The sequence below is a fragment of the Gorilla gorilla genome, chromosome 18 (assembly GCF_029281585.2).
Source record: "Gorilla gorilla gorilla isolate KB3781 chromosome 18, NHGRI_mGorGor1-v2.1_pri, whole genome shotgun sequence".
In the NCBI taxonomy this organism is placed as follows: Eukaryota; Metazoa; Chordata; class Mammalia; order Primates; family Hominidae; genus Gorilla; species Gorilla gorilla.
The window spans coordinates 16774360-16785756 of record NC_073242.2 but is presented as its reverse complement, the minus strand read 5'-3'; the positions used below and the strand labels follow the sequence as shown (position 1 = coordinate 16785756).

At 44.1% G+C, this 11397-nt stretch overlaps 1 protein-coding gene across 1 annotated transcript; it reads left to right on the top strand.

Annotated features, from left to right (window-relative positions):
- The first annotated feature begins 321 nt into the window (after window positions 1-321).
- LOC129527576 (large ribosomal subunit protein uL30-like) lies at window positions 322-946 on the top strand. Its single transcript, XM_055365346.2, has one exon. It carries the CDS (start codon window positions 322-324, stop codon window positions 877-879), a length of 558 nt encoding a protein of 185 aa, XP_055221321.2. The 3' UTR covers window positions 880-946.
- Window positions 947-11397: the final 10451 nt, after the last annotated feature.

Genomic DNA, 11397 nt, shown 5'->3' with positions numbered 1-11397 from the left:
TCTTCCTTAGTCCATAAAGGAGAGGATATCACTCTTGTCTTGTGGGAAGAAAGTTGCCAACTCTTTTTACCCATAAGTCCTCCCCACAAAAAGAAGGGATGAATGTAATTGCTCAGAGAACAACACTCACCGGAACATGGCTTATTAAAGGGCAGGGATAGGGTATTGCAGGGTTAGGGCCCACCACTTACCACTTTCTCTTTGCATACCTCCCAGACACCCCCCTTTCTCCATCTTCAGTCCCCTATAGGCCTGTGGGCCTCACCCCTCGATGGCTATCTCAAAGTCAGACCTGACCTGTAAGTCAATAGTCTTTGGCGGATGTACAGAACTGAAATTCGAATGGCGAGGATGGCAAGAAAAGCTGGCAACTTCTATGTATCTGCAGAACCCAAATTGGCATTTGTCATCAGAATCAGAGGTATCAATGGCGTGAGCCCAAAGGTTCGAAAGATGTTGCAGCTTCTTCGCCTTCGTCAAGTCTTCAATGGAACCTTTGTGAAGCCCAACAAGGCTTCGATTAACATGCTGAGGATTATAGAGCCATATATTGCATGGGGGTGCCCCAATCTGAAGTCAGTAAATGAACTAATCTACAAGCGTGGTTATGGCAAAATCAATAAGAAGCAAATTGCTTTGACAGATAACGCCTTGATTGCTCGATCTCTTGGTAAATACAGCATCATCTGCATGGAGGATCTGATCCATGAGATCTATACTGTTGGAAAACACTTCAAAGAGGCAAATAACTTCCTGTGGCCCTTCAAATTGTCTTCTCCACGAGGTGGAATGAAGAAAAAGACCACCCATTTTGTAGAAGGTGGAGATGCTGGCAACAGGGAGGACAAGATCAACAGGCTTATTAGAAGAATGAACTAAGGTGTCTACCATGATTATTTTTCTAAGCCGGTTGGTTAATAAACAGTACCTGCTCTCAAATTGAAAAAAAAAAATAGTCTTTAACTTGGTGAAGAAGGTGATATGGTTTGGCTCTCTGTCCTCACCCAAATCTCATCTTGTAGTTCCCATAATTCCCACGTGTTGTGGGAGGGACCCAGTGGGGGATGATTGAATCATGGGGGCAGGTCTTTCCCATGCTGTTCTCATGATAATGCGATAATGAGTAGGTCTCATGAGATCTGATGGTTTAAAAAACAGGAGTTTCTCTGCACAAGCTCTCTTTTTGCCTGCTGCCATTCATGTAAGATGTGACTCACTCCTGCTTGCCTTCCACCATGATTGTGAGGCCTACCCAGCCACGTGGAACTGTAAGTCCAATAAACCTTTCTTTTGTAAATTGCCCAGTCTCGGGTATGTCTTTATTAGCAGTATGAAAATAGACTAATACACAAGGAGTAGGAAGCTAAGATCTGTTTCTACTCATAACACTTCTGACATCAAATGTGTGGGTTTTTTTCCATACCAACACCCAATGATCCAACTCTTCAGACAACCAACTGGGTGTCCGAGGACCCAGTTCTAACACCAACTACCCAGAATTTGCATCAGACCCCACAGGTTAAGGGCTCAGTTCCACAAGACTGCTCCCATTTCAGATGCTAATTGCAAGTTCTAGGTCTCCTGTACTTCTAATAGACCAGCTATAAATAAGGGGTTCCCCCACCAGCACCCGCATGTTCAATGGTTTGCTATGATGGCTACTGGAACCCAGGAAAAACCATTTATTTACTATTACTGGTTTACTATGAAGGATACAAATGTACATCAGATGAAGAGGCACACAGGGTGAGGTCAGAAGGGTCCTCAGCATGGAGACATCTGTCCCTGTAGGAGTTAGGGTGTGCCACCTTCCTGGCACATGGATGTGTTCAACTCAGCTGCTCTCTGAGCCCATCCAGTTTAGGGGATTTCATGGAAGTTCCATTACATAAGCATGATAGATTAAATCACTGGCCATTTGTGATCAGCTCAATCTCCAGCCCCTCTCCCCTCCCTGAAAGTTCCAATCCTCTAATCACATGGTTGATTCCTCTGGTGATCAGCCCCTATCCTGAAGCTAGCTAGGGGCCCGCCAAGAGTCACCGCATTTGCATAAACTCAGGTATGGTTCAAAGTCTTATTAAGAGTAACAAAAGATGCTCCTCTCACCCCTCTGACTCAGAAAATTAAAATGGTTTTAGGGTCTCTATGTTAAGAACTAAGGAAGAAGATCAAATATATATTTTTTCTTCTATCACAATATCACAGGGGCTCTACTCAGCCTCAGGCCTAGCCACGTTCCAGTTGAGGTTTGAAACCCTTCTTTGGAACTTGAAACCCTGCTTTGGAAGTGTTAGGGGTGGGGAGGTGCAGCTTTGTGTGGAAGCTCCTTTGTCAGAATCCTGGAAGGGAAGAAAAGGGACTGGTAAGATTTGTCCGCCATGAATTCTTAGATAGTAAGAAAAATTAAAAGGATGATACAAAGGAAGTAGCAAATTAGTCTATGCATTAAAATTGGCCTTACACACTCTTCTGTCTTCTGATAGCAACAGCAACAACACCACATGCCACCATGAGGCACGTACTGTTATCCCCTTTCCACATATGAGTAAGAGAAAACAGAGTTAAAACAGCTAAATATCCTGACTTGATCATTCCATGCCTGATCATTCTAGGCATGTTACAAAGTCTCACATGTACCCTGCAAACATGTGAAATAGTATGTACCCATATAAGAAAAAAAGTTTAAACAAAAATTAATTAAAACTTCTAAATAAATGTCTAATTAAATAAATAACACAGTAGAGAACGGTGGGACCAGGTAAGTTCCAGAGAGTGTTTATCGTTGTTGCTGTTTTTCTTTGTGTTTTTGTTGTTATTGTTGCTGTCGTTTTTTGAGACGGAGTCTCGCTCTGTCACCCAGGCTGCCTCTGTTGCCCAGGCTGGAGTGCAGTGGCGCAATCTTGGCTCACTTCAAGCTCCACCTCCCAGGTTGATACCATTCTCCTGCCTCAGCCTCCCAAGTAGCTGGGACTACAGGCGCCTGCCACCATGCCTGGCTAATTTTTTGTATTTTTAGTAGAGACCGCGTTAGCCAGGATGGTCTCGATCTTCTGACCTCATGATCCGCCTGCCTCGGCCTCCCAAAGTGCTGGAATTACAGGCATGAGCCACCGCACCCGGCCTGTTGCTGTTGTTTTTTAAGACAAGGTCTTGATCTGTCACCCAGGCTGGAGTGCAGTGGCATGAGCATGGCTAACTGCAGCCTTGACCTCCCAGGCTCAAGCAATCCTCGCACCTCAGCCTCCCAAGTGGCTGAGACCACAGGCACGTGCCACCATGCTTGGCTAATTTTTTAATTTGGTAGAGTCAGGGTCTTACCACGTTGCCCAGGCTGGTCTCAGACTCCTGGGCTCAAATGATCCTCCCACCTTGGCTTCCCAAAGTGCTGTAATTATAGGCGTGAGCCACCATGCCCAGCCCCAGAGAGCTCTTACTCACTGCACTATTCCACCTCTTTGAATGCATGAAGGGATGTTCTAATTATTATTATTATTATATTATTATTATAGTTTTGAAAGAGAAAGACGCTAAACTAAGGAGGCCCAGTGGCTTATCTAAGCCAAAAATAGTCAGGGAAGTGCAGAGAAGGCAGTGTGGTGTAGTGGGTAGCACTTGAGACTTGGCCCCTGAAGATCAGGGTTCAAATCTCAGTTATACCATGAGCTTCCTCCCTTCATCTGGGAAATTGAGCATCCTGACAAGGTTCAGACAAGATCATACACACACAAGCACTTCATGCATGCAATACTATGTCTGGAAAGCACAGACTTTGTATGTAGTAGTTTCTGTTGTCAAAGCTGACCAACCGTGAGTTGACCCAGTGGTTCTCCACCCAGGGTGGTTTTGTCCCCCAGGGGACCCCGGGCAATGTCACAATTGACATCCAGTGAGTAGAGGCCAGGGATGCTGCCAAATGTCCTACAACGCACAGGACAGCTCCCTGTAACAAAGAATCATCCAGCCCAAAATGTCAGTAGGACCCAGGCTGAGAAACACTGGTTTGGAATAAATTCATGGCATTTATAACAACTCGGGAGCAGAGTAGATGCTCAATAAATATTTGTTGAACATATGAATAAATAAATAATCAAGTTCTGCAATGTTGCCTACAATGTGGTTATGTGAGAGCAATGTTAGAGTAAGTAAATGGGTGGTAAATAAGCCAGCAAGACTGAGGGATAGGCAACATCCTTGCTACTCAAAGTGTGGTCCAGCAGCTTCACCATCATCTGCGCACCTGTTACAAATGGAGCATCCCAGGTTCCATCCCAGACCTACTGAGTCAGAATCTGCATTTTAACAATATCCCCAGAGAACTCATAGGCACATTCAGGTTTGAAAACTACCATCCTAGAGTCTGCATTTGGGGGCAGGTTATATCCAATAGCAGCCCTAGTTCCAACCGATTAGTGCAGAAACTAAGGCCTCTTTAAGATCAGTTCTGCTGAAGCGTCCCTCTTGGCTATAACCCAGCTCTATCCACAGGTGGTATTTCCACCTGGATACTCTCCATTTGTATAAAGAAGAACATGTGCCCCAGGCACTGAGCAGGGCCTTCTCTCTCTTTGTTCACAAAGTAGAGCACTGAGTATAATGAAATATGGCACATCATCAATACCCCCTATGCAGAAACTGCACGGGATGCTACAGCTGAAAGATTCCTTGAAGAGGAAAAGAAAATGGTATTGCAACTTTTATTTGGAGTTTGATTACTTCATTGTCTTTTACCCTCTGGGTGAAGGGGCAGCCAAGAAAAACAAATTCTGTGTGACGCTATGAGCTTGGATCCTTGGTTCTGAATGCTGCTCAGACTTTGTCCTGTGGCACCAGGAAAGGAAAAGAGGTGCTTTGCATCAGCCACAAAGCCAAACATTTCCCCCAATCAGGATGATCATATTCTTCCTTCAACTACTAACAGGTCATCAGAACTCAGTATTTATTGAGCATTGACTAAATACCATGGCACTATTCTGAGTATTTCACATATATTAATGCATTTAGTATTTACACACCCTATGAGGTAGAAACTACCAAATTCTTCATTTTATAGATAAGGAAGTTCATGCATAGAGAAGTTAAGTAACTTTCCTGAGGTGAGATAGCTAAAAAGCAAGTGGTGAAGCTAAGACTGGAACCCAGAAAGTCTGGCTTCAGAGCCAGTGTTCTTAACCCTTCAACCCTACTGTTTACATTTTAGATTTTATAAGAATAACTAAGATGAAATCTCTGCTCTGATGGAGTATTCAGCCTGGTAAAGGGAGACAGATAAACAGATACAACACACATATCAGGCATTTAGAGCAAAGACGTACTGTTGTCTCCGTTTAGTACCACTCGTATTATACCTGTCCTATTATTTGTCCTTATTATTTATTTATGTATTTGAGACAGAGTCTTGCTCTGTCGCCCAAGCTAGAGTGCAGTGGCGTGATCTTGGTTCACTGCAGCCTCTGCTTCCTGGGGTTAAGTGATTCTCCTGCCTCAGCCTCCCAAGTAGCTGGGATTACTGGCATGCGCCACCACGCCTGGCTAATTTTTGTATTTTTAGTAGAGATGGGGCTTCACCTTGTTGGCCAGGCTGGTCTTGAACTCCTGATCTCAGGTGATCTGCCTGCCTTGGCCTCCCAAAGTGCTAGGATTATAGGCATGAGCCACCCTACTCAGCCTATTTGTTCTTATTCTAATTTGACTCAATGATTTAGAATCAACAAGCATGTTATAACATGTCAGGTATGTACTAGATAGTCATTAAATAATAGTTGAGAGAATGAATAAATAAAATAATTAATGTCCAGGCACAATGGCTCATTCCTATAATCCCAGCACTTTGGGAGGCTCAGGCAGGAGGATCACTTGACCCCAGGAGTTCCAGACCAGCCTGAGCAACACAGCAAAAACCCTGTCTCTACAAAAAAAAACAACAACACAAAAATTAGCCCGGGATGGTGGTGCATGCCTGTAATCCCAGCTACTCGGGAGGCTGAGGTGGGAAGATGACCTGAACCCAGGAAGTCAAGGCTGTGGTGACCTGTGATCCCATCACTGCACTCTAGCCTGAGCTAGATGAGATGAGACTAAAACTCTGTCTAAAAAAATACATAATAATAATAATTAACAAATGAACATGGTCCTTCAACATGTTTTCAAGAAAGTAAGGCGCTATGGATGGCAATAGGCTCTTAAAGGAAATACCTGCTTTTTACTTTCTATCCAGCACTATCCCCCAACCTCCCTCCTTAATTTGTGGAATTGCCTCTTTTCCCAGTTCCTCCCATGTTCTTCCCACTGGAGCTATAAGAGCTTTGCATTGCAACACCTCTGGCCTTAGCTAACTGGCCATGGGTGAGCTCCTGCCAATGAGTTATCTTCTTTGGGAATTTTGGAAGCAGGAGAAAAAAGATCAGTACAACTTTTCCAAGTAGTCAAAGCTGTACAATGAAAAAAAAAAAAGATATCTGTTGGTCGCCACATTTTCTTTTTTTTTTTTAATTTTTTTATTATACTTTAAGTTCTAGGGTACATGTGCACAACATGCAGGTTTGTTACATATGTATACATGTGCCATGTTGGTGTGCTGCACCCATTAACTCATCATTTACATTAGGTATATCTCCTAATGCTATCCCTCCCCGCTACTCCCACCCCACAACAGGCCCTGGTGTGTGATGTTCCCCTTCCTGTGTCCAAGTGACCCCAGGGAGGCAGCTCGTCTGTATCCCAAGAGCTCCATAAATCTTTATGCTAATTTGCAGCTAAGAGCCAAAGATGACAGATGGAGAGAAATTACTTCTGACATCGTTCTAGTCTCTGTTTCCAGACACTTAACCTCTGAGGTTTCATTTTCTCTTTCATAAAACAGAGACAGTGTGGGAGGATTACATCCTGCAAGGCTACAATCCTGCTGTTCAAGGAAGAGGGGCTCTAACCAGGCAACAATGTCCAAGTAAGGGGAAAGTTCACTCACTCCCCTATATTCAAACTCAGAGCCTCTAGCACCAGAGTAAAACCAGTTGAAGGAATCCAATTCCTTTTGAGCTTGAGCTCCACCAAACAGCCCTCTGATTCTAGAGCACAGGTGATATGCCCTGACTGGTGACACGAATGGGTAAGTTTCTATAATGGGGTGTCTCATGTTTCTTATGAACAAAATGGCATGCTAAATTTACAAAACTGGCCTCCCGTGTCTTCGGATGCCATGAGCCCTTTCTCAGGGTCTGCTCACCAAGAGGGGCTCAGCATTCAAATTTTGCTCCCATAGGGCTGAAAGAGCACACTCACTTGGCTTATTCATACCAAGCATCCAGCATCTAGGAAGATGGTTTCCAGACCCATTGCAAGGCTACGATGCTCCTCACTGAAGAAGCACAGTACCATCAGTGAGTTCCAAGAGCACATCATGGCTCATTGCAAACAGCCCTTCAGATTCTCTAGATATCTGTTTTTCACATTTTGCTCTGAACATCCTCGGAGGCCACTGAGAAAAAGGAGGAAGTTTAAATGAGATGGCTCTTCTGCAGGCTTCAACCGCAGCAGCTCCATCTGACATGCTTTAAATATTTGGGTTTTGCATATGTCATGTGATACATTCAGACATTTTCTATTTCCTTTCTTTTTTGAGACAGGGTCTCACTCTGGTCACCCAGGCTGGAGTGCAGTGGTACAATCATAGCTCACTGCAGCCTCAGTTTCCTGGGGCTTAAGTGATTCTCCCATCTCAGCCTCCTAAGTAGCTGGCACTACAGGTGTGCACCTGTATGTTGTATACCACCATGCCTGGTTTTTTTTTTTTTTTTTTTTTTGAAACGGAGTCTTGCTCTGTTACCCAGGCTGGAGTGCAGTGGCACAACCTCGGCTCACTGCAACCTCCGCCTCCTGGGTTCAAATGATTCTCCTGCCTTAGCCTCCCAAGTGGCTGGGACTATAGATGCGTGCCACCATGCCCAGCTAATTTTTTGTATTTTTAGTAGAGATGGGGTTTCACTGTGTTAGCCAGGATGGTCTCGATCTCCTGGCCTTGTGATCTGCCCACCTCGGCCTCCCAAAGTGCTGGGATTTCAGGCGTGAGCTACCACATCTGGCCGCTAATTTTTATTATTATTTTGGTAGAGACAGGGTCTTACTATGTTGCCCAGGCTTGTCTTGAACTCCTGGGCTCAAGCAATCCTCCCACCTCAGCCTCCCAAAGTGCTGGAATTGCAGGCGTGGGTCACCATACCTGGCCCTGCTTTATTTTTTTTTAGAATAGAAAAAGCAGCTATGGTACACAAAATTAATATCATGATCCCCTAGTGGGCCCCAACCTGAAGTTTGAAAAGCATTACTCCGGCATGCCCACAGAACACGTTCCAGCTGGGATTTGCATCCAGTGAATTCATTAGGTCAAAGGTTACCAACCAGTTCCCACAGAGAGCAAGGGTCCTTTGAACTTAAGCCCCACATGGCCGGCTAGCATAATGTTAGAAACAAAACCTAGAAGTTTCATCTCCAGAAGCTCTAAATGGAGACATATACATTCTAAGACTCTAGCCTTGCTTGGGGAGAAAAAAATAAATAGAAGGTTGTGTGGCACAGTGTCTGTACTCCCACACAATTGCAACTAGCAGGAGTGGAAGTAGATGTCTGATTCCCTCTACTCTCTCCCAAAATATAAGTTCTGAATGGTAAGCAATTCCAAGACCACGTGGGCTCACCCCAGGGCCTCCAATTCCGTCCACCTGCCAAGCCTCCTGCTGAAAATCCCCTCACCATGGATTCTGCAAGTCTGGCCAGCTGTCCTTTTGATAAATGCCCTTTGCTAAGATGCAGGTCAGTGTAATTTTCCAAAAGGTTAGGAGGAGTGACTGCTCAGAGAGGGCTCGCTTATTATTTCAAATGTCACCTATCCCATTCTCTAACATTTACTGAGTTATTTACAACTTGATTCTTGCTGTACCTGCCAGTATGTCGGACCTGCTCCAGTCTCTCCTCTCGTCACTGTCTCTATAGCCCTGAAACAGGAGCTAGAGGCTAATGGCCTTGCCTCTGAGAGCCAGGGTGGTTTCTAACCTAAGATAGGGAAACCACCCTAATAGGTAATTTTTGCACCAAGTCATGCCTTAAACGTCGATGAAATTCACCTATTTTGAGGCATGCATGGTTGTTGATTGTTTCCATGGGGCTGCAGATGTTTAGTTCATTTTCAATTTGTTCAGCCAGATTAAAAACCCAATACTAATGTTTAAACTAGCAAACCTCAAAAAGACTTCATTTCTCCTCTAAATAATATGGGGCATTCGTTTGGGTCAGTAATTTCAGTTAAAGAAACTTTTTGGGGACAACTATTTATCCCGTAAGCCTGTTGAAGTTATAATAAAAACAGTAACAATCATGATAACATAAACGTCTGTCAAGTATTCAGTGTCTACTATGCACCAAGCATGATGCATGGTATTCAGCCTTTGGCTATATATAAATATATACCGCTAGAGAGAGTTTTATATATAGTTATATCAGCAGTCCCCAATCTTCTTTTGGCACCACAGACTAGTTTTGTGGAAGATGATTTTTCCACAGACTGGGGTCAGCAGACGGTGATTGTGGGATGATTCAAGCACATTACATTTATCATGCACTTTATTTCTACTATTATTACATTGTAATCTATAATGAAGTAATTATGCAACTCACCATAATGTAGAATCAGTAGGAGCCCTGAGCTTGCTTTCCTGCAACTCGACGGTCCCATCTGCAGGGAGACAGTGACGGGGCATTAGTTTCTCATCTAGGAGTGCGCAACCTAGATCCCTTGCACGTGCAGTTCACGACAGGGCTCCTGCTCCTACAAGAATCTAATGCCGCCACTAATCCGACAGGAGACAGGGCTCAGGTGGTAATGCCAGCAATGGGAAGCAGCTGTAAACACAGATGAAGCCTCGCTCGCTCGCCGCTCAACTTCTGCTGTGTGGCCTGGTTCCTAACAGGGCACAAACTGGTACCAGTCTATGGCCTGGAGGTTGGAGACCCCAGATGTATATGGTCATACATAGTTAATATTAGTTATATGTATAGTTTTATATGTATTGTTATGGTTTTATACATACATATGATCATTTAACTCACAACATCTTTGCAAGTTAGATATCAGAGAATTATTTCCCCTTTACAAATAAACGAAGGCTGAGAGCTTCAATGACTTTCCCAGGGCCACTGACTCATGATCAGAGCCAGGACTAGATTTCAGGACTGTCCGTACTTTCTACCCTACCCACTGCCTCTCAATCATTATACCAAGAACCATCACTTTGGAGCCGGCATCTATGCCCTTATACACATCAAAGCACTGAGATTACTCAACAAGCCAACTGTGAAAATTACCTTTGTCATGAGCTTTCTTTTGGTCTAGAATAAGAATTCTGGAACTTGAGTGAATCTAGCCTCCTTCTTCCCACAGGACCAGGAGATCTTGGTCTCATGGCCTAACGTGGTTGAATAGCTCGACACTGGAATTAGATTAACCAGGATTTGAATCCTGCTTTCCCCATTTACTGGTTACAAGATGTTGGGCAAGTCACAAAACCTCTCTGAGCTTTAGTTTCCTCATCTAAAAGAAAGGCAAAAGCTAATAATTTCTGCCTCATAGGATTATGGTGTGGAAAAAGTGAGGTTCTACATGTAAAGCTCCTGTGGCTGGAGCTGTGATAAATAAATGTTAGATACTGTCATAATTAACTATCTGAAGGCTGCTGCTTCAGGAGCTGTTAGAGCCATCTTACATAGCTTCATTCTTACAGACTGAAATCTGTAAAAATAGAACATGATACCTTTACATTATTGGGACAAAGTTTTTACCCTTCATCCCACCCTATCCACCACCCACAATGCCACCACCCCCTCCTCCTCCTCTGCGGAGAGAAGCCATCCTGCAGGCTTTGAAAAGTGGGGAAATGAAAAGTTGCAGAGTTGACCCAGGAAAGCCCCAGGTTGTGTGTCCCAGGCTTGTCCTAAGAGGTGTCACCTCCATCAGCTCTAGGACCTTCTGCTCCTCAGCCCACATTGGTAAGCATTTCCAACCCCTATTAGACTTACTCTGGGGTCTTAAAAATATACATTTCACTGATTTTACTGCACATGTTCTTCCCTGCCTCTTCTCCTTCCTCACATGCCCCTTCCTCACTTTTGTATCTAGGATAATTAGGTTATATTTTGACCTACGAGTGCTCAGTCCTAGCCAGCACTATCTGCTGCATTATCTGCATCACCATCCTGGTTCAGAACCAAGTGTGGGCTGGAAGGAAGGACTTCAATGCTCCCATCCCAATAAATACTTATTTTCTGATCATAACACTCTTTGTGAAACATCAGATCTATACTGGTTTCCTAGGGCTGCCATAACAAATGATCACAAACTTGGAAATT